This window comes from Camelus bactrianus, chromosome 8, assembly GCF_048773025.1.
Source record: "Camelus bactrianus isolate YW-2024 breed Bactrian camel chromosome 8, ASM4877302v1, whole genome shotgun sequence".
Lineage (NCBI taxonomy): Eukaryota > Metazoa > Chordata > Mammalia > Artiodactyla > Camelidae > Camelus > Camelus bactrianus.
Window position 1 is genome coordinate 28,023,101 of NC_133546.1, and position 24,749 is coordinate 28,047,849.

At 36.1% G+C, this 24,749-nt stretch overlaps 1 protein-coding gene across 22 annotated transcripts in view; it reads right to left on the reverse strand.

Annotated features, from left to right (window-relative positions):
• The window catches only part of LOC105077222 (uncharacterized), a 196,528-nt gene that overhangs the window by 140,075 nt on the left and 31,704 nt on the right, over window positions 1–24,749 (reverse strand). For all 22 annotated transcript variants that reach the window (XR_012508604.1, XR_012508602.1, XR_012508603.1 and 19 more), the window contains exon 3: window positions 16,879–16,932. Coding sequence is in view for 7 of the 22 variants with exons in the window: in XM_074368355.1 (XP_074224456.1) it covers window positions 16,879–16,932 (54 nt within the window). In the remaining 15 variants the exon portion in view is untranslated. The remainder of the gene's footprint in view (window positions 1–16,878; window positions 16,933–24,749) is intronic.

Here is a 24,749-nt window from a genome sequence, read left to right on the forward strand (position 1 = left end):
CATTATTATTCAAAAACAAACACCCTAGTCCTCTCACTTTCAAAACCCTCTCTTAATACCTCTGACCCTCCCGGATACTACCTTATTTCTCTTCCCTCTGTCACAAAAGCCTCCCCAATGTTGTCTGTACTTGCCGCCTCCAATTCACTCCTCCCCTTCTCTCCATCTCACTTCTCCCCCTCCCTATCACCCACACTCCAAGAAGCTGCTTGAGTCAAGAGCACCAAGAACCTCCACGTTGCTAAATCTTATAGTCATTCCTCAATCCTCATTTAACTGGTCAGCTTTTAGCATCAATCACTGCTTCCTCCAGGAAACACTTTTCTCACTTGACATTCAAGACAGGGCTATGCTTCTGGTTTTCCTCCTACCTAATGTCCACTTCTTCTCAGTCGCCTTTTCTGGCTCCATCACGTCTCCCAATAAGCAGCTCACCAGAACTCAGTCCTTGGTCCTCCTTTCTGTGTTTACTCACTCTCTACATAATCGCATCCAGGCTCATGTCTTTAATATTATCTATTTGCTGAGCTCTCCCAAAGTTTTATTTCCTCCCCTCTTCTTTGACTTTCAGAGTGAAATATCCAGCTGCATACTCAACACCTTTACTGGGATATCTAATAAGTATCACAAATATAACTGGTACTGAGTTCCTCCTCAACCCTGCCAAAATCTGCCCCTAGTCTTTGCCACCTTGGTAAATGTCAACACTATCCATCCACTGACTCAGGCCAATAGATTGTAGAGTCTTCCTCAGTTCCTCTTTCTTTCACTGCCCCTACCCACGCTGAATCCATCAGAAAGCCCTGTTGGCTCTAGTTTCAAAATATACCCAGGATCTGACCCATGTTTACCGCCTCCACTGCTATTACCCTGGTCCACACCACTACAGCTTGCATTTGGCTGATTGCAACAGATGCCTAACTGGTCTTCCTCCTCCTACCCTTGTTCCTTCACTGACTATATTCTCAACACAACTGACAGACTGACCTTATAAAACATGTCAGATCATGTCGCTCCTCTGCTCAAAACCTTGAATTGGCTCCTTATGTCACTCAAAGTGAATGGCAAAATCCTTACTATAACCTCCAAGAGCTTCTTGTCATGCCCCCTATGGCATCTCTTAGTTATAGAAATTCAACCCTCCACACTCTCCTAGCTTCTTTTCTCAGCTTTCCTCTACAACATTTATCATCATGACATTTTTTTATAGTTTACATTCAATGTTAAGTTCCATGAAGACAGGATATTTGTCCATTTTGTTCCCTGCTGCATCCCCAGCACTTGAAATAGTGCCTGAGGCACAGTGTTTAATAAATGAATGAATAAATGCAGTCAGCTTACTACCAGCTCATACGCTTGCTAGGTATGGTGGTAGTGTTTTACTCTTCTAACTGCATCACGGTTTCTCTCTAGACAAAATGTCCTATTTGGATACCTCTGAAATCATTTTCATTCCAGAAAACACACCAAGTGAAGTCTTTCTTCATTCCCAGACTTAAGTTTCAGATGCTTGCCAAGATAAGGACCCTTGTTACTGAAACCCTCAGAGATCTGCTTAGTAGCGTAATGCAAAGCTTTTTTTTTTCCTTTTTTTAAATTGAGATGAAAATGGCATATAGCATTATATTAGTTTCAGGAGTACAACATAATGAATCAATACTTGTTTTTATTGTGAAATGGTCACCACAATACATCTAGTTAACATCCATCACCATAGTTACAATTTTTTTTTCTTGTGATGAGAACTTTGAAGATGTGTTCTCTTAGCAATCTGCAAATATATAATACAGTATTAATTACAGCCACCATGACATTTATTTTTTAACTAGAAATTTGTATCTTTTGACCACCTTCACTAATTTTGCTCCCCTCCTCCCACCATCCATCTATGGCAACTACCAATCTGTTCTTGGTATCTATGAATTTGGGAGGATTTTGTTTGTTTGCTTATTTGTTTCAGATTACAAATACATGAGATCATATGGTATTTGTCTTTCTCTATCTGACTTATTTCACTTAGCATAATACCTTACAGGTCCATCCATGTTCTTACAAATAGCAAGATTTTATCCTTTTTATGGCTAAATAATAATCCATTGTGTACACATACCACATTTTCTTTATCCATTCATCCATCAGTGAACACTTGGTTTGCTTCTATCTCTTTGTTGCTTATTGTAAATAATGCTGTAATTAATATGAGATGCATATATACCTCTTCAAGTTAGTGTTTTCATTTCCTTCCAATAAATATCCAGAAGTAGCATTGCTGGATCACGCGGTAGTGCTATTTTTAATTTTTTGAGGAACCCCCATACTGTTTTTCATAGTGGCTGCACCAATTTACATTCCCACCAACAGACCATGAAGCTTCCCTTTTCTCCACATCCTCACCAACACTTAACTGTCTGTTGTCTTCTTGATAATAGCTATTCTAACAGGGGTAAGGTGGTATCTCATTGTGGTTTCGATTTGCATTTCCCTGATGATCAGTGATGTTGAGTATCTTTTTATGTACCTATTGACCACCTGTATGTCTCCTTTAGAAAAAATGTGTATTCAGATTCTCTGCCCATTTTTTAAACTGGATTGTTTGGGCTTTTCGCTAATGAGTTGCAGGAGTTCTTCATACATTTTGGATATTAATCCCTTGTCAGGTGTCTGATTTGCAAATACTTTCTCCCATTTGTAGGATGCCCAGAGCATCTTTTCTTAAAAGCATATTTCCTAAGAAAACTCTGTAAAAGAAAAAACAACAGCAAACCCCTCTACCTTTTAAAAATTAAATCTAAGAGGTACTATACAAACAAACTCAATAAGAATGCGATCTTCTTAATCTTTCAATGTGTAGAACTTGGGTTTTTATCTGACTTGTGGCACCAGGATTCCTACATTCTGTGAACTTCTTAGCAAACACTACATGGTATGCTTCTTTAGGGAGAGTTCGTTACATCTCTAGACTTGGGTGATTCGTTTTTCAAAATTTGAAGGAAAACCCATTTATAACAAAAGTGAAAGAAACTAAAGAGAAGCCAAATCAAAGAGTTTTCTTAATGAGCTACTTTATGATTCTGAAGCCTCACTTCTTTTAAGTATGGCACCATTAAAGCCAACTGCTGTTAAAACAACAGGCTTCGGCTGATGGCTCACAGACCACCTTGTGGCTACAGCCACTCTGTTGTCGTCACCAAAACTCTTTCCTTCTGCCTCCCGAGCCCCCGCAGCTAAAAGACGTTGCCCTTCTCCTGGAGCATGGGGGCGTGGCTGCATGACTGCATCCTTCTCGCATGGTTCTATCCTGTAGTTCAGGCTGAAGCATTACAATACCTCCCATGAGATTTTCTCTGTTACCTTGTTTTCTGGTTGGATGTGAAGGAGCCCTTAGAAAACTCTGCAGTCTAAAGAGATGGTGAAGGAAGACTAGATCCCTGAATGATCACAAAATAGTCTGCTTACTGACTCACTATGGATCGGGCGTGAGCAAGAAGCACACTTTTATTATGTTAAGCCATTGGGATTTGAGCTTTTATTGCAGTAGTCACTGTTACTTATCTAAGTAAAATACTAGAAACTGTGTTCCCCAGAGGTGACTGGCACATAGTCCTATCAAAGACACAGCCTCCAGATACCTGACAGGAGCGCATGTAAAATAAGCATACTGCACAGCATCAAAAAAAAGCTGTTTTCATCTGTTTTACTCAGTGACTACCACAGCATGACAGAAGTGAATTAAGGCTTCCCAGAGCTAAGAACTGAGTTCTTAAATATAACTTGAAATGACTTCAAATGCAGTTGTTTGCTGAATAAGAACCTTTCTTCCTTCTTTAAATCAAATGTAAGCTTAATTGCCCACCTTTTACTTCCAACAATAATGAATCTAGTGTTTCCGAATTCTTCTTCATAGATTAGAAAAATCTTCTAGAATTCTCTGAACATCACTACCACACCATAACATATTGCCTCTTAAAAGTAAAGTAAATCCATTCACACATATTTTTTGAATGTCTGTTATGTCCAAAGCACTGAGATAACCATGTGGGAGAAGAAAAGGAGACTGTACAGTGCCTACTTCTACTCCTAAACCTAACTTTCAAACTCCCCCATAATTCAAAGTGTTTTTCATATTGTCCTATCTGTAGCTCATTGTGGTCATCAAGAAGATGGCTTGGGATTATACTTGGATGTAGAAGGTAGATGAGGGGAAATGAAAGGAAGAGGAGGGAACAAAAGAGATGGGTTAACTAGAAAGGTGAGGTAGGACCAGTTGTTAACAAATAAAGAAATTAACAAGATATTTTGCCATTAACAAGACATCTGGCTATTTTAACAAGATATGCTGAGCTGTAGAGGTTTCCCCACATCATACAGGTATTATTCAGCTCTGTGGGCTCCTGAATACTCCAGCCTTGAAGTTTCTAGACAAGTGTTACCTAGCTCCATGGCTGATGGATTACACTCCAATCCTGGAGTCTTCTGGACCAAGGCTGCAGAGGGCCTGGGTTAGGCTACAGCCTGTGAAGGAACCCAGGCCAAGGTGTTCTTGGAAGACAGAAATGGAGCCCAGCTTCTGATTCCTTACAACTCTCAGTGGCACTAGATAGATGGGGATGTGAATCCTTGTTCTACCGCTTATCTACCTGATAAAGTTATTTATATGTCACTTCACTGCTCTGAACCTCTAATCTCTCAGCTGTAAAATGGAAATGATAAAAGGACATATCTCATAGGGTTATTACAAGAATCAAGTGAGATGGTGCGTGCAAAAGACACAGCACAGTGCTTGGCACGGTCTAAGCACTCCATAAATGGCAGCCGTTTTATTATTTCAGTGCCTCATATGTGTAAGATCCAATGTTCTTAAGAGACGATCCTTTATCTATCCTTTCAACCAACCAGAAAATTAAAAACAAACAAAAAAACCTCCTTCAATATCTGAATTACTTGGTTATGAAATCATCTGAAAAACGCTCTGAATTATTTCTGAACACAATGAAATGCTCTAAAGGCTTAACAAATGGCCTTCATAAACATTTCCCCAAATTGTATGGCAGAGGTGAATAAGAAATTATCTTCTGTCTATTTTATGATCATTACCAAATAACCTGACTCACTGAAAGAACAGATTCTGGACATCGTCTTGGGCAGCCTGAAATAAGGTTTTTGAACAAAAGTCACATCATTTTGGCTAGCAATATCAGTATACAATTTCAGTATCTAATCACCTAAGAGATGCTAGCCTTTCAACTGCTTCAATGTCAGAAAGTACAGGTATATATGGAGGGTTGTAGCAGTCAGGGTAGTGGTAGGGTTGGTAAAGGGTGGGTCATTCAGACATTCAGATGGCTCCCAGAAATGGCTAATTACCAATCAGCATGGGAATACTTAGTCTTAACTAACCAGAACGGCTGTTCTAGTACTTACCAACTGATATCTGCCTTGCTTATCTTGCCTCATACCCAACAAAGAATGGCTAATAACAAAGGGAAGTGAATTTAGAACTCTTAGTACTTACCTCTTTGCCAACTAATCTTGACCCTCCCTTTTGCTCTTTCTGGAAAATTTTCACAGTATAAAGCCTATGAGACCCATTCCCATTGCTATAGATGTACATGAATTTCAAAGAAATGAACAGAAGCTTAAAATTATTATTTTTAATTATTCTTGCACAAAATGGGTACTCTGTGAGTTACACCTGTCAGATTATTAACCTGAGATAAAACACAGGGTCTTGTTTTCCCGACATTACACAGGGAGACAGTTGACTGAAAATATAGTTACATTTTACTAGCTTCTAAATAAAATAAAAAAGATAGACTCCTGACAAACAAACCCTCTAAAGCATATTAGCTATTTGACCTTAGATGAGTCATTTGCATTCCCTGAGGACTGAGTTTTGACCTCTGAAAAGTGAAGGAGTGGGACAAGACAATCTTTGAAGTTCTTTCCAGAGGTAATATTCTGAGATTTTCTCTTGAAAACAATATCCTCCATCAGCTGTGAATCATGGGGCCTTCCAAGATAATCTAGTCAAACCTAATACAATGTCAGAATCCCTACTACAACATTTGTTTGACCCTCTCCATTAACAAGAAATTTACTACTTCCTGAGGCAGTCCAATCAAACGTCCAACAGTTATCTTCACCAGGAGGTTCTTCCTTCTATTAAGGTAAAATCTAGATCTCCGAAATCTTTCCATATAGATCATGGAAACCAAATATTCCACGTAGTTACATCTCTCTATATTAGGGCTGCTATATTGAATTTATCAACTTCCTTATCAAGCCTTAAAATAAAGGGTATATAAGCAATACAACCTTTGTAGATGACCACAGCTGGAAAGCAGGGACATCACTTCTTGAGTTTCGTGGTTTTAAACTACATCCTCTACATGTTCTACTTTCCACATTGGGTTTCATTCCAACAAGTGTAATGATCACCTAGACATTCAACATACCATACGGAGTAAACATCCATATAGATACCTGCATTTTCATGTGGATTTTGTATAGATGCTTTAAAAATAAGTAAGTAAAAGGTATATGACATATACATATATTCATGAAGAATGATATTCAAATATTGAGAAAGCACTGTCAGACTGATTCACACATAGTAATAATATCTGTGAGACTTTATCACACTGAAAACGTGTGAGAGAGCTCTTACAAACTAGGTTTGAAGCTAATGAGTTCTATTCAGTTAAATGCTGTAAACAATAACATTCATTTTTGTTCACTTTCATTTGCCACAGCTATAGGCACTCCTATAAATGTTGGAATCCAAATCCTACTTCATTTTAATCATAGACTAATCACTTTTCTAGGAATTTGGATTTGTTTGATTGCTTCTATACCTTCAAATCAACATTAAATTATAATTCCTTATAAAGTCAGAAATAGCGGGAACAACTCATTGAATATCTTGATTCTAGAAAAGTTCAGATGGAGCACAGCAACATGCATAGTTAAGCACAGAAACCAGCTATTTTTTAGATTATTCGTAAAGTGAGGAGTTGCAGTTGTACTCACAAATGGTACAGGGAGCAGACCCCAGCACTTCTGTGTTTCAGAATAACCTTAATCTACAGCTTGATCAAGAAATTTCAAGCATTTATGAGTGCCTATGAGGTAAAAAGTACTGTAGGCAAGGCAACAAAAAAAATCTTTGTTATGAACATTGGGTTTCAGTTTTCATATTTTTAAAACAGAAGTAACACCACTAAACTGTTCTGCCTAATATCATGTTTGTAGCCACCAGAGGAGGAAAAAGCTTATTAAAGGATACTGACAACCCTAGAAAGTACCACAGAGACAGCAAGATGTTCGAATAGCTGAAATTATTGTTGCTAACCATAAGTACAATTCTTATTCAAATATTAGCCTAAATGTCTGAATCCCATGTTAAAAAAAAAAAAAAGACTCAAGCTAAAATTTTCTTGGGGACAAACTTTCTCAAGACATTTTAGAATTTCCTGCTTACTTTACTTCTAGCCAAAAGTACTGCAAAAACAAGTCACTCTCGTAATTCTTTCACACCTCTGTTTCCAATCCTGGCCAGACTCTCAAATACGAAAAAGATGTGTTAAGATAGTCAGGGGAAAAGTTCAGTAGATGCCTCTGAGCCTCTAAGATAAACTTTGGAACAAAAGTGATGGTAGTTATTTTGTGTTTCTTCCGTCTATTGAGATGGCCAATCTGCCCTAATTTCTAGAGTTTTGGTGATTAAACATTTTAATTACCTACCATGTTTTTCTTATATTTATAACTCTAATTCCCAGAACTGACATCTTACATCTGCCTAAGGCAATGGAACATATACGAGTATTCAAACCCTGCCAAACTCAAAAACAAGTTCAAGGTTACACATTTAATATTCATTAACTTCAGTAATAGAAGCACTTGATAATAAATCATGTTTTACTTATTTCCTCTAACACCTACTCTAATAAGAACTCACTAGAGATTCAGGAGAGTGTGGAAGGGAATAAGGGGTATCCTGTTCTGATAGAAAAATCTCAGTGTTCAGTGATTTCCTTCTAGTTTGCACTAAGATTTTGGAGTAGCAAAGGAGTTTATGTCAATTTTCTTTAGCCAAAGAGAGAGGGCCTTAAAGAATAAGCAAAGGGTAAGATTGGGAATAACACCAGAAAAAAAAAATAGAATTCTTGATGGTGAAAAGTCCCCACAAACAAAATGGAAACTAATACCCAGGTAGATTAATTTTAGGTGTTTTGATGATGTCATTTTATTAAGGGCTATTAGAAGTCAGTGAGTTATTTAAAGGGAAAGGTTAGAAGGGTTTAGGGGAACTATAATCCCACAACTTCCAGGAAATATAAAGCATGCGTCTATCCTAGTATGTCTTTAAGTGTGTAATTAAAAGAAGAAAGCGTTAATGCTTTTCTAGTCATGGCAGCCAGGACTCCTGTGCTTTATTTTTTTACCTAAAAGAAGAAAAACAACAACAGTGAAACTAAAACCACTAAGCTCAATTCCATGGGCCAAATCATAAAAATAAGTCAGACTCAGCTTTCTTACAGAAAAAATACAAAGTAAGAAAGAAAGAAAAAAAAAAAAAAAAAAACAGAAGATCTGAACTACTTGTCAAAGTCGTCTGAATTTAATGCCAAATCCACAAGGCGACTTGGTTTTTAGGGGTTTCTTGTGAGCTCTATTGAGCTCTACACAGTCACCAGTGACCAAGTTCACGATGCTGAGACGTGATGGGGGGGGAAAAGGTGTTATTAAAAAGCATATATGCTTAGTTCTTTATACTAGTGTTTAAATATACAATTTCAGTTAGTACAGAAAAATTTTGGAGGTGTAGTTTTAGAGTTTTATATGTTAGTTCTCCGTAAGTTCACATATAAAATAATGGGACTAAACCTATAAAAGAGTTCATACATTGCATTTTGAATATTACTTTCAGTATGTTTTTCTGTATGTATCATAAGAATCATGGTTTAAAATTATCTCAGTCACTGGTGACCAAGTACACGATGCTGGGAAGTGACCGGAAAAAAAAAAGGTTATTAAAAAGCATACGTGCTCAGGTCTTCATACTAATGTTTAAACATATTATTTCAGTCATTGCAGAAGAGCCTCATAGCTGTATTAGTTCTCTATAAGTTCACACATTAAATGGTGAAATGAAGCATGTAAGTTCACACTCTGCATTTTGAATATTGCTTTCAATATGTTTTTCTGCGTGTATCGTAAGGACCATGTTTAAAATAATCAAGAGTTTATCTTACACTGTAGGCCACATAAATATATATAATAGATTAGGATTATGATTCAGAATTTTTCTTCATCATCATTCATAAACCTCCTCCTTAGAGTATCCTCCATGATAGAGATTTGCATTGGAGGAGTTTTCCAAGTGGATCAACTCAGCCTTAATTCCCATAAAAAAGAAACATCTACTGAGATCAAGAGAAGAGGCTCAGAATCTCATGTTCTACATGCATTTGCCTTTGAGATTCATTTTCCAGCAAACATTTATTGAGTAGCTGCAACCTTGCCATGTGCCATGCTGGACACAAAGACACATGAGGAAATCAGCGTGCATTATGGAAAGAGCTCAAAATAACTGATGGCACATGCTTAGTTCATTGCCTGGCACAGAATGAACTCTCAGCAAGTATTAGCTACTGCAGTGAAGGCAGGGCCAATGACGACCCTTCTACACAGGAACACATCCCAGATTGTCTGTGCCTGCGGTCTTCAAAATGCAGTGTGTCATTAATTTCATTTTTAATAACAACAAGCTTTCCTCCTGCCAGGGAAAAAGGGTCAGATAAATGCACAAAAACATACAATACAGTGTGTAATGTGATTAGAGAGGGAAAAACCAAATATTGTGGTCCCTCCCAATAGGGTGTGGAAATGAGGAAAGACTGCCTTCTTATGGGGGTTCATACCTGACTTGGGCTTTGAAAGATAGGAAGTGGTTCAACAAAAGTGGTTCTAGATTACAGAATACATACAGCGAGTTGTCAGGTAATACAGCAGCTAATCTTGAATGCCAAGTTAAAGCTTATTTTAGGTTTTATTCACCAAAAAATAGGGAGCCTATAAAAGCATCTGAATAGGGAAGTAAAATAAACATATTCATGTTTACATATATGCATGAATATATATATTTTGAAGTGCAACCCTACACTACTTCAAAATGCCCTCACATTCTGGGGAGATGATGGGCTGGCTGCAGAAGGCAAGCTGGAAGAGCTGGGTGCACGTGAGGTCAGGCACCACATCCTAGTCTTGATGGGCTGGCACACAGGACCCAGGTGGGGAAGCTGGGTGAAGACCTGGACCCAGCAAAGCCTGGAGGAGACTTTTCCTCCAGAGACCTGTGGTTAATGCCTTTGGGGAAGGCGGGAGGCTGCCCACCCATGACTCACAGGAGATGCCTAATTTGTTCTGCAGCACTTGCTCAAGAAGGATTGCTCAAGAAGACTGAAATGCTACCCATTCTAGAAGCTGGGAGAGAGTCCTGCTTAGATCTGGAAAGATCTGGGAGCAGAAAGGTTGCCTGCCCGCATCTTAAGAGTTGGATGATTCTTTTTCTATTGCTTGGTGTCTTAGTTTCCTAGGATTTCCATAACCAGCTGGCTGGGTTAAAACAACAGAAATTTATTCTCTCAAAGTTCTAGAGGCTAGAAGTACAAAATCAAGGTGTTGTCAGGGTTATGCTCTCTCTGAAGGCTTTGGAGGAGAAGCCCTTCCTAATCTGACCTAGTTTCTGCTGACTGCTGACACTGTTTGGTGTTTTCTGGCTTATCTGCAGATGCATCACTCTATTCTCTGCCTCTATCTTCATATGGCTTTCTTCCCTGTGTGCTCTGTGTCCAAATTTCCCTCTTCTTGTAAGGACACCAGTCATTATATTAGCTTCCATACTTATCTCATATGACCTCATCTTAACTTGATCACATCTATAAAGACCAATTTTTAAATAAAGTCACATTCATAAGTCCCAGGGGTTGGAATGTCAACATATCTTTTTGGGGAGCACAAGTCAACCCATAATAGTTGGCTTGTTGGTCACCGAAGAGAAGATGCGCTGTCTCCCACCATTCAATGGTGGTCTATGATCTAGATACCTAACATCTCAACTAAGCAAGGACTTACAGAGCCATGAGCACTGAGCATCCCAAGAGACAGGGACACAAATCTTCACAAGTGCCTGGAAAAAACAGCCTCCAGTCTCTCAATACACCTGCCCTCTGCACCACAGACATTCCAAGGGTCCAGTCTCAAGACGGAAGGAAGCCATAATTAGAAGTGATGATCCACCTGAAGTGATGAAATCTTTAGGACAACCCCATCCTGCTTCAGAGCACTGTCTACCTCATCCCCCCGCCAGGAGGTTCCATCTCATCGCTCAGGCTCAGCTGAACAGTTCTCAAAATCTTGTGCAGTATTCATGTGTGAAGGCTCTGGAGACATTATGATGCTCACCTACAAGGGGTAAGCTCTTTGTTAATGCGATTAAGGTGGTTAAGCTATTTGTCCTGAGGTAGCTAAAGAAACGCACAAGAAATGAGTTTTAGGACCATTAATGGCCTGTGCAGAAATAGCAACATTGGCATATCTCTATGTTATTCTTTTGTTTAATATTTAAAAAGAGAAATGAAAGCTTTGCATTTTTCTCTAAATTAAAAAAAAAATCAGTAGGGTTTTACTATTTTGTTGTTGTTGTTGTTATTGTTGTCAGCTCAGAATCAGCAGGATCAGAATCTCCACATAAGCCACGTGTTAGATACACGGGTGACAGCATTACAGGTACAGACTTAAACTCTATTCTTAGGACGTATTTGTGTTTACATTGATTGATCTAGGATAACAACCAATGACAGCTGATGGGACTGATCACAACTGTAATAAAGTCTTTGTTTCTCACCTAAATAAACTGTAATAAAGTCTTTGCTTAATAACTTGTAAAAATTATTTGTTTCAAGTCTGCTTACCTTACTTAATGCTAAGCTCCATGAATGTTGGGCCTCTGTTTGATTCATCTCTATATCCCCAATGTGGTGCTCATTACATAGCAAAAATTGAATAAGTATTTGGGAAATGTTTATAGGCCAAAAGGGCTACCCTTACAGAGAAATGGAAAGGAAGGTCCAATGAGTCATTCTGCAGTTATGGACCTTGTCATCAGATGAATATGAAGCATATTCAGCCCCCAGAATTATTGAGCTGGGAACCTGTTGACTTTAAAGACTGAGAGTCATAGAGCTGACTTGATCTGTATCCCACACAAAATTAAGGCACCAAATCCAAGGTCCAGTACTAATTTAGAACATAAGAGGCTAAAAATTTGCTCATATCTTTCATTCAAATCTAAAGTTTTTTAAAAAGTGATAAAATTGATATGAATTTACAGAAAGATCTCAATTGATTAAAAAATTTAAAATATTACAAATGAATCTATTCTACTATAGTTCAGTATTTGTATATAGTTGTAAAGTATCAATAATTTTATTTTTATTTTTATACTTTTCCTATGCTTGCTAGACCTCCTCTTAAAATAGTTACCACAGCTTTTAGTTCATAGGTTTATAGACTATATGTACATACTCATTTCTCATAGCTTTATTCATTAAAATTAGCGGTATGTTTTTCACTGTTTTCACTGTACACTTCTTTCAACTTTCCAATATGTTTGAATATTTTCATGATATTTTGAGGAAAAATATATTATAAAAGAAGAGTCCATTTGGGTCACTTATTGTCACTACTTGAATAGACAGCAGTTACTTATTTAAAATATTTATGTATTAATAAAATGACTATATATGTATATGTATGTACTTTTTAAACTCTTGCTTTAACATTTATAAACATGCTTTACGACTTAATACCTCTCTAAACCTTGGGCAAATAATTTCTCTGCGCTTCTACTGTAACATAAGAATATGTCACATGCCTGAAGGTAGTGGGTTAGGTCAGATGATTTCTTGATATCATTTCATGATAAATGCTAATTGATGCAGCTGGGGCATAAAACTCTAACTGCCTTAAGTTGTTCACACATATAAGTGTGTGCATGTGTTGAACCAAAATTGCCACTTCTGTAGTGAGTAACTGCCCAATATCAGGAGTTTCCTATGGTTCAACCTAGTATATACATATATAACATCTATCAGATATTCTATTTATTCAACATATACTTACTTGGCACCCACTTTATTCCAGGCATTATGTCAGTTTTTAAGACACAAAAAGGAACAGTTTCTGCACTAAAGGAACATACAGTGCGGACTCTCTCTCAGGGTGTCCACTCCAACAGCAATGTTTATCATGCGCTATGGAAACATACAGAACAGACCACTAACTCTAAGTTACTGAAGAGGAGTTCTCTGCAGACGTGATGGGAGTCTCCCAGAAGAGGGAAGGCATGTGAACTGCACTAAGGCACCACTATGAGATGGCATGGGGGTATGAAAGGATTTGTACTGTCTGGGAATAATGAGAAGCTCAAGGTCACAGAAGCATAGTGTACAGAATATGTATTAGGGAACTGAGACAGGAGGTATAAATTGGGTCATATTGTAAAGGCTATGCTAAGTTTAAGATTTTCTCTTATTTATAATGTTGTTATTATCAGCTTTGATTTTGAAAGATTGATTTTAGATAAGTAACTCTGGTGAAAATGTGGAAGACGGACTAAAAGAGGGAGAAGCAGGTATCCCCATAAACAGATAGGAAGTTGTTGCAGCAGTCCAAGTGAATGGCAGTAGGAAGGTGAGAAAGAGAGGCTGGATTCACAGAGATTTCTAGCAATAAAACAGGAAGGGTTTGGTAACAATACAGAATATCTTTCGTCAAATTTGGGAACTTTTAGAGATTATTTCCTTGAATGATTTTTCTGCATTTTTTTCCTATCTCATTTTCAGACTCCATTTATATTCTTATTAGACCTTCTAATATTATTCTATAAGTGACAAGAGTCCCTGTTCATTTTTATATTAAATATTTTTTCTTTTTATTTAGATTTAAATTAAATAATTACTATTATCTATCTTCAAGTTCATTGGCTCTTTTTCTGTCATATTCAATCTGCCCTTAAGCCCATCTGGTAATTTTTTTTTTCCTTTCCGATTGTGTTTTTCTATGATTTCCATTTGGTTCCTTTTTAGAGTTTTTACTCTGTTGAAATTTCCTCTGCTGACTTATTGTGATCATATTTTTCTTTAAAATTTTATATAGTTATAACAGCTGCTTTAAAATCTTCTCTGCTAAATTCCAATTTCTTGGAGTAAATCTCTACTGATTACCTTTTCTCTTGGATACAGGTATCACTTCCCTATTTTCTTCATATATTTAGTCATTTTGTCCTGCATCCTGAATCTTGTAGAGAATATGTTAGATTTCTCTGAAGGGTACTAATGTTTCATTTGTTCGTTTTAGCAGGAAAATACTTTGGAGAACTCAAACTCTGTTTGCCCTGTGGTGACCAGCCGCTGAAATCTCTGTTCAATCCTTTCAACCTTAGGTGGCTACCCTCTACCATACATGCATTCTTCAGAAGTCAAGCAGATATTTGGACAGAGTTAACATGCAGAATTTTGGGATCTCCCTCTGTGCGTCTCTTCTTTTTGGGCTTTTCACCCTCACTGTCTAGTCGTTATGGTAACCCTGAAAGTACTGCTGACTGGGAGCCTACCCTCAGATGAAAAGCATTAAATATGGGAAACTCACCTCATGCTATTCTCTTCTTCCAATTATCAATGCTTCTCCAGTTTTTGCCCACCTTTATTGGTCCTTCAGCAGCTTTAGTTGTTATATATATATATACATACACACACACACATACATATATACATATATATGTATAATTACAAACACAATATGTGTATATATGTCTGTGCGTAGGTATAAAATTATGTGTATATCGTGTAATTATGTGTATATATATTGTTTGTATAATTGTTATTACTGGGATGCTTGATCTGATCTGAGCTACTCTGCCATTACTAGGAGAATCCATACCTAACACAAGATTAGATGTATTCTCTGTTTAGAAAGTAATTAGGGAGAAAAAAAATCAGTAAATAATAAAGTCCTTAAGTGAAAAATGAAACATATAAGAAAAAACAACTCAATAGAAAAATAAGCAAAGAAATGAATAAATAAACATTCCATAAAGGGGAAAATACAAATGGCCAAAAAACACAAAAAAATTATCAACTCTAGCAATAGTCAAGTAACTTCAAATTAAGATAACAAAATTATACCTATTTTTAACAAAAATTAAGATAAATAACAAAACCAAGAGATGGATCAATAGAAATTGATCTTCTTGTGAAAATATAAAATTGTACTTTGGAAAAGAACTTGATATTATCTTGAGAGGCTGATGATCATTTGCAGCAATTCCATTAGAAAATATAAATAACCTAGAAAACCTATTTGTGCCCTGAGAGAAATATACTAGAATGTTTAGAGAAGCATGTTTCATAATAACAAAAAATCTGGGAAACCAAATCTCCATTCCTCAAGTGACAAATTTTGATACAAACACAAAGTTAATATCACACAGCAATGAAAATGAATGACCTACTCCTCAGACGTTAATATGTATTATCTTAGAAAAATATCAAGTGAAAAAAAAACTAGATACATACATTATTAAAAAAAAACTTTTATAAAGCTCATAAAGTAAGGAACTAAACTATATCTTATTTCAATTTATATGGATCTGCAGTAAAACTAGTTTTTAGGAGAATGACTAATGAAAAATTCAGCATAGAGGTTACTTCTGAGAAGGAAACAGGATATGGATAAGTAAAGAATAAAAAGGTATTGGTATTTTTCCTAATTCTTAAGATGCTGATAGGTTCACAAGCATTCCTTTTAAAATGTGCATCATAAAGTATTTATATTTACATATAGTCTTTTGCATGTATAAAATAATAAATTAAAATGTAGAAGAGGCAGAAAAATGGGAAGAGCTTGGAAAAAGATGAATAAAATCATAACAGCAGGAAGAAGCTCATGCTACCATGTTTTCATCTGAGTAAATACTCCTTGGCTAAATATACATTTTTGTAAATCCCAACTAGAATGGCATCTAAGTAATTAGGTAATCCGATGCCTTTTAAAATTAGCATATTTTTGGAGTTATAAGGGTTTCAAAAGTCATATTTCTGTTAAAAAAAAATATTCCGAGTATTTATATTTTGAGTTACAGTAATTTATATAAAATGTATTTTTGATAAAATAATTTTGGCTTTAATTTTATTTACAAATATCCTGGCACTTGTAACTTAGAACTTAAGCTTATTACTTAATTGAGTTCTCCCTTTTGGTTTATAACTAGCTTGATAGTTTATGCCAAATAACAATTGTTGAGATAGAAAATATTAAAATCTATCATTCCCAGATAAGGTTTCTGAGTCAAATCCTCTCCTTCTTCAACATTTTGTCTAAACGGATATGTGCTCTTTTTTTTTTTTCTTTTCAAAATGTGTGTCATTTTGAAAGAAATACTTTCAGAAGAAAACCACATATGATTAATGCTAACTTGAAAAGATACCCTAAAATTCTGTGGTTTTCTGAACATCCCATGGTGAAAAAAGCTATTTGGGATCATATGATCACATTGCAAATCTCCCAAAAAGGCCACAGAGCCTATTTCTAGTGATGTTATAGAGTTCATCTTGAAAGCAGCTACGAATATTTAGGATAATAGTCACAACGTAATTTGGAATGTAATTAGATTCTTAGTCATTAGGTTAAATAAAGAACATACCAGACAACAATCAATATGCCAGGCTTTCTTAGACCAAAAACAGAAAGTGAATTATAAATCTAGAAAAAAATTCTAGAGGGGGAAAAAATTCCTTATTTGTTTCTTCTACTTACCAAGTGTGTTTTAAGTTCTACTGGGTCAGTTTCTCCACTGATGGTACTGGGACACTGAAAAAATAAGAGTATAAATGATTAAGAGCAGGGAAAATGCCATTTGAAGTAAAGTTGAGATGCTTCCTATTCAAGTGTGGTCTGCGGACCAGATGGGAGCTTGGTAGAAATGCAAAACCTTGGCCCACCCAGACTTACTGAGTCAGAATCTTCATCTCCACAAGACCCTCATGTGATTTACGTGCCTGTTAAACTGAGGGACTTACTGGTGTAGATTAACTTAATTTCAGACAAAGTTATATAAAAATCATTTGCTTTTCTTCGGGTCATTCAATTCCACAGAAATGCACATGAATAACAAGGGAAGCCTGGAGAGATGCTGCTGTTGCTATTTCCTTTTCATCTCTCTTCTACTAAAAATAAAATCTATGTTACATCTCTTTTTCTGGATATTTGTTTTTATGAACTGGGAAGACCAGAAAAAGGAGGCATTTCCCTTAGGATGAAGGACACATGCAAGATCTTCAAAGGCAAACACTAAGCTGGAACTATTGTTCTGTTAAAAATCCTTTCCTGTTGTTGTCATTGTTGCTGTTTAATTAAAATAAGATAAAAGAAAACAATTATCCCAGTAGTTACTAACCTTTTAATGGATAAAGGCTGAGTTAAGAAGAAGTGGAAGTACCCAGTTAAGATGTTGCCATTAGAGTTTACAAGTTAACACAAACTGCAAATTTTTAAAATACTCAGAAATGAGGCTTTTCCTAATTTCCATATGCAATCCATCAGCGAGTCCTGTCGGTTCGGTTTGTGCCCAAATGTATATCTCCAGCTATTCTCCATTTCCTTGGAAACCCTTCTCACCCAAATCACCATCGTCCCTCTCCTGGGCCACAGCATTAGCCTCCTAAAGGGTCCTTCTATCTGGTCTCACTACATTCCCTCTTGCCTCTCTCCAGTCCTCGGATGGCAATCAGAGGGACCTCTGTAAACGCAAGTCAGATCATCACCTTCATGGCCTAAAGCCTTCTACCAGCTCCTGCACAATGGCCCAACGGGCCCTCCATGAAAAGACCCTCAACTCCTTTACCAGAGGTATCCCCTGCTCTCTCCATGGTGCACCCACACCAGCCTCAGGCCCTTATTTCTGGCCCTTTCCTGCCTCTGGGCCTCTGCACCTATTCCTCTCACCTCATCCTAGCACTGTTTTTTTTTTCTTTCACATGTGGCCCATTCTCATCCTTCAGGTCGAAGGTTACCTCTGCAGAGAGGTTTTCCTAACCTGGCCACCTTACCGGAAATAGCACCTGCCCCTCACACTATCTCATCACTCTTTCTTTCCAAGTATCCCATAGTATGATCTATAATAATCCTGTTGATTAGATCTCCTGTTAATTGCCTGTCTCCCCAGCCAGACCCTGTGGTCCACGAAAACAGGAACTGGTCCATCTTTTTCACTGCTCTGTCCCTAGCACCCAGCACAATGTCTCACACACAAAGATACCTAATAAATATTTGATGAATGAAGCAATGAATGAAATGAAACGGAGTAACATTATAAAGATATGGCTCTTAGGTGGTTATTAAATATGTGTTGGAGTTAATTATTTCTTAGTAACTTTATTCAAATAGAAAAAAACCTTAAAACATCCCAAGTGATATTACTGGACTATAAATCATCATTAATACCACCTTCAGGATTTTCATCAGTCAATATTTATAATCCCTAGATACCATGGCCACTAGACCTGGGAGAATATATTGGTCAACCAAACTATCTAGCCTCAAATCACCTCTGATATTGCCCAGTGGTATTTTCCTAAGAATAATACCTAATGTCACACCTATGGTAGACACAGCTAGTTGTCTATCCAATCTGTTCTCTCTTACTAATAGAACTTCTATTGTTTTTGGAACAGAAATGTGCCCAGATAGCATTTCTCAGCCCTCCTTACAGTAAGGTGAGTTTCATGAAGCACAGTTCTGACCAAAGAGACAAAAACTTAAATCTTTAGAGAAAATTTTGCCTTCTTGATAAAGACTCACTAATTGTTCTGGGATGCTTCCACCAATTTCCATCCTAGGACTTGAACATGGTGGCTTGGGCCGCCGCAGCCACCACCCAACCATGAGGAAAGTATGAAGAGAATCACAGAGACCTTGCTCCTGACCTCCTCGAGACTTTGAACCAAAACCAGCAACTACTAGCCTTCAAATTTATTGGTGAAAAAACAAACCTGAGTTTGTTTAAGCCATTGTTTCACCCAGTTTTCTGATACACTCTGCTACTTTAAAACCTGTAGTGTCTTTCCTGACTACAAGATAAAATCCAGACATCTTGCTATGAACCTAGGAGCTTCCAAATTTTACCCAAGCCACCTTCTACCATCACATCTCATTCCTTGGCCATGTGCTCTTACACCTCTCTCAACAACCTGCCCCCACCAATGCTTTCTATACTTCAAGTGACCTCAACTTCTCGTCTACTGCATCACACATTTCCAACCCTCTGTGTGTGCTACTCCTCTTATTCTCTCCAAGGGAAAAGTCATCTTTTAAGAACCGGTTCAAGCTGCCTGCCCTCCACAAGCCTTCCACATCTCTGAGTCAGTTTCCCTGCCCATTCTTCTATGCCTCCCAAAGCCTTTACAATACTATGACACTGTGTTATAGTTGGCCCAATTATGCATCCATTCCTTCTAGTCTGTGAGACATAGGCCTGGTATGTTAGTTGTCTTTGCCACTGGTTACCACAACCCCTAAAAATCAGTCATCAAATAACTGAATGAATGTCCCTCAGCTCACCATTACTGTTGTTTTAAAACCATTATATCTTACTGTGTCTCTCCATGAATTACTTTTTTTTTTTTTTTTGAGTATCGACTATGTGTGAGTACAACTAGGACCTAATACTAAGCATTAGGGATAAAACACTGAACAAAACAGACAAAATTTTGTCCCTGTACAGATCTTCCCCTATTGAAAATACCTATACAAATAAAGTGAAAATCAACAAGAAGGTATTACAATAAACCAAACCTGAGCAGTAATAAGTAATGAAGGCAGAGTTGGTAAGATAATACACTATACACCAAGGTGCTAATGTAATGCAAAGTGTATCATTCAGAAAAAAAAAAAAATCCTAAGGCTGCCTGATTGGAATGTTAAGAAGAAACAGGCAATAATCTATTTTCCATTGTTTAGGCTAGATGGAGTTACTACTAAGGAATAAAAAAAGGAATATTTCTATGTATATATTCAAATATATGTGCAATAATGCTTATTAAATTATTATTTGTAACAGCCAAGATTTGGAAACAATTTAAATATTCCTCAATAGAGGATTCATTAAATAAAATATGGTGATTTCATACTATGAAATATTATGCAGTTGTTAAAAGAATGAGGAAGCCTCATAGCTACTGATACAGAAAAAACCTCTAAGATATGTTACTAAAAGATAAAGCAAGCCACAGAACAACAAAGATCATATTTATTTCTTAAAGGTATATATATATATATATACACCTTTATATATATGTATGTAATGTACTTACTAAAGTTATTGAAATAGAACTGTAGAAAGAAGGAAAGACAGAAAGATGGGGAAGGAAGGAAGGGAGGATGGAAGAAAAACTGACACAAGAAAAATAAAAAATCTGAATAGTGCTGTATCTCTGAAAGAAATTAAATCTGTAATTTCTCTCCTAGGAAGAAAACTTAGGCCCAGGTTACATCAGTGATTCCTTGAAATCTTTAAGGAAGAAATAATACCAATCTTACACAAAGCCTTCCAGAGAAAGGAAACAAAGAATAGTTCCACTCCCATTTTGTGAGAGCAGCAATGTTGATATTAAAATCTGACAAGAATTTTATAAGAAAGAAACTTAACAAGAATAAGCCAATCTCTCCCATGAACATGAATGTAAAACTCATACACAAAACATAAGCAAATCAAATCCAGCTGCATATGAAAAGCATAAAATACTGCAAACAAGATTTGTTCCCTCTAGAAATGCACAGGTGATTTAATATTTGAGGCCTATTAATAAAATTCAACAAACTTACAGAAAAAGAAAAGAGAAAACTCATATGGTCATCTCAAATGATCCAGAAAAAATAATCATTTGATAAAACTCAACATTCATTCATGGTAGAAAAACTTCTTAACAAATGAGGAATACAGGGGAGACTCTATACTCTGGTAGCCACAAAAACAAAACAAAACAGAAAAAGCCCACAAAAAAAATAATTTATAGTGAAATAGAAAAATCCCAAACCACTCCCCACCCTTGATTTAACAACCAATATTTTTGTGTGTTTATTGTTGTTAAACTGAGAGAGAGAGTTGAGAAGTCGCAAGCCAGAGGTTCCAACATAAATGGCTGACGTGTTGGCCAATGACCAACTTAATAGCTGTTCCAAAAATGTTTGCTGTATTACTTGATTAAAAATACTACAGAATTACAAACACTCTCCTCTGGAATCCAGGCAGTTCAATTTAAATTCAGCCCAGTAAAGTAAGTGCAAAATTTGAGGCATAGCAATAGAAATTGTGTAGATTTATTACTTGCATATTTGTGTTCTCTTTCCCCGTCTCTTGAATTTCTACTCTTAGATACGTACATCCAAAAATTTAATTCTGTATTCTTTTATTTATTTTCTATTATTTATTGCATTCTATTATTTATTTTCTTTATAAGTTACGTCAAGTCAGTAACAGAATTAGCCCATGAATAAACACGTTAAAAACAAATTTTAAAAAGTTAAGATAGGACTCAGCTAACAAAGTTGCTGTCTTTAAGACCTTGCTTTTTCTTATTGTGAAAAAAAATCTAAATAACATCAAATCCTAAATTATGTTGTTCTTTGCCATTTAAAAATGTTGTTTTTAAAACAAATTTAAAAGGTTCTTTCAAAATATAGGTAGTTGAAATACAGACAAAATTCCCTTTAGGCTTTACTTGGTGAACATGGTAGGGAGGAGCAGAGATCATCTGTGAACAAAAATTACTTTCTAAAGAAAAGTGACAGTTATTAACCTGAGACATTATCTTCCTGTATTAACTCTTGAGAGATTCTGAGTTATTTGAATGATAATGAATATTTTCCTGCCACTTAAACTTTGTAGTCCATATTAACAATAAAAATGATATGTTGCATTCTAAAACACAAAACAAGATTTTGTGCCCATTCAACTCAGCCTTTAAAATGTCTTTTTCTAACATGATTCCCAATGCATGAATACAGAATATGCTATAAGCTCCTTGAGAGAAAGTGCTGTGTTAGTCAACTGGCACACAGTAGGTACTCAATAAAGAGCTGTCGAATGAATAAATCAAGTTTATTTTATTTTATTTTAAAATAGAAACACTAAAATATACTTGTTAAAAGATAAAATTATCTTAGAAAGACAGTAATTCCTACTGGAATATATTTCCAAATTGTCTTTTAAGATAAACAACAAGTGTATACAGTATAGCACAGGGAAATATATTCAATATCTTGTAGTAACTTACAGTTAAAAAGAGTATGAAAACAAATACACATATGTTCCTATATGACTGAAACATTATGCTGTACACCAGAAATTGACACATTGTAAACTGACTATACTTCAGTAAAAATATTTTTTAAAAAAATAAAAATAGTCTGTATTCTACAATCAAAAAAAAAAAAAAAAGAATAAAAAGAACATCTGATAATGGCACCAATGGTTGAGAGCTTACCATGACCCAGTCACTTTACATTAGTTACTTTATTGAATCCTGACAAAAGCCCTACAAAGAAGATACTATTTTTTCAAATTTATTTATTTCATTTATTTGTTTTTTTAATGGAGGTACTGGGGATTGAACCCAGGACCTTGTGCATGCTAAGCACACAGTCTACCACTGAGCTATACCCTCCCCCTGCTCCAAAGAAGATACTATTAATATACATGTTTTACAGATGAGGGAAATAAGGCTTGGAGTTACATAGACTGCCTGAGTCACATAGCCACTAAATGGTAGAGGATTCAACCTCAGTCTGTCTCTCACATTTACCCTTTTAACCACTCTGTTACCCTATCTTCAATTTTTTAAATCACTTTTCACTTAACAGCATGTAGTTTTTGAAAGCCAATTATTAAAAAGACAAAAAAACAAAGCAATAAGCAGACCCCTACTTCCTAAAAGGAGATATTAGACAATAATGAAAGTACTTGTAATGGCACATATTGGAGCCAAGATGGTGGTTTTTAATAAAACTGAGCAAGGGTTGATTGCTTTCCCACAGAAATTGTGGAAACACAGACGCTGTCCAACCTTAAAAATGTAAAATTGTTCATGTTTTTGATCTCTGGACCAAAGGAAAAACTACAAATTCCACTGTTTGGAACATTTAATGGAAGAGTTTTAAAGGAAACCATTATTATAATCATGGTACCCACCAGCACTATGAGAATCCAAGCTCTGTCAACATTTCTTTATAAATTCACTATTAGGACTTTCTAACTCATCCAGTATTATTCGACTAGAGCTTAAAAATCTGAAATGTAAGATCTTAAATTGTGAGTGATATTATTCCAAGAATTATGCAGAGGAAAATGGATATCATGTGATACAGACACAATAGAAAAATGTTTGGCTTATGCAGCATTTTAACAGGTATTAGCTGTCTTTTATTTTGTTTTTCTTGCTTTGGAAGAAGGTTTAGGGGAGGAGGGTTGACCTGGGATGGAAGATTGTATCGCCAACTAACCATGAGCAAAACTTTTAAAGTTTAGTATGTTATATACAGCTTGATAAACTCTTTTAAAACCTAGATATTGTCTCCACTTTCTAAGTCTACACAAAGGCTTGGAATCTCATAAAGAAAGATTACTTTTAAGAACTCTGGCACTTTGCTTTTAGCCTAAACCATAAAAAAAAAACCCAAAAGAGCAGTCATTTCTAATCCTGTCCAGTACATTCCAGCTAAATGGAAGCAAGAAAACATAGACTAAAAGGAACTATTCGGTCATTTCAGAACTTCAACAAATATTGAGTTAAAATCTTTTCTCAGTAAAGGTTAAGGCTGAAGGGCTCTGATTCCTCTGAAAATGCTTCTCTCATCTCTGCACTCTATTTTCCTTGACATTATTTTTTTTAATCTCCCTTCCTTGAGATGACTTGCCTTTAAAACTAAATCAAAGGTGAAAAAAGAGATGTGGCAAATTGTATCTTACAAAGGAAAATGAAATAAACTTACTTAACAACTCAGTCTGGAATTATAGTTCTTGCCACCATTTATCATGCTTGAAAACCATGATGAACCATGACCATGTTAGATGATTAAGTCAGAAGAGAAGCCATGAAATAATGCAACCCATTCAATTTATATGGCCAGTCCACACAGTCACAAAATATGGAAGAAACCAAGAACAATTAGGCCCCTAACTGACACTGGAAGATAACATAATGGATTGTCCAAGGACACTCTATTTTCCTGGAATCACATAAATGTAACTTTGTGTGGCTTCTTTTGTTAATCTATCCAATTAGATATTTACCTTACTGGATCTTTAAAAAAGATAGAGTCAACATGAAGTTCTAATTTTAAGCTCCCTTGCCTCCTAGGATTACTAAAAATCAATCGGTTGGTTATTAGAGTGCAAAGTAATTTAGATTTATTTTCTGGTAGGGCTTGGTACTCCCTACCTTAGAGTTGTCAGACTATTTTACCTAACCTAGAATTTTTGCGTCTGGATTTATTGTACATAGTAAATTTCTGCATCAAACATTCACTTAATGAGTAAAGCCTGATAATAATAGACCCATTTTAAATAAACTGTCCAATAAGTAAGTAAAGTCTTGAAACTATGGAAAATATGTTTTTTTTTCACTATTATG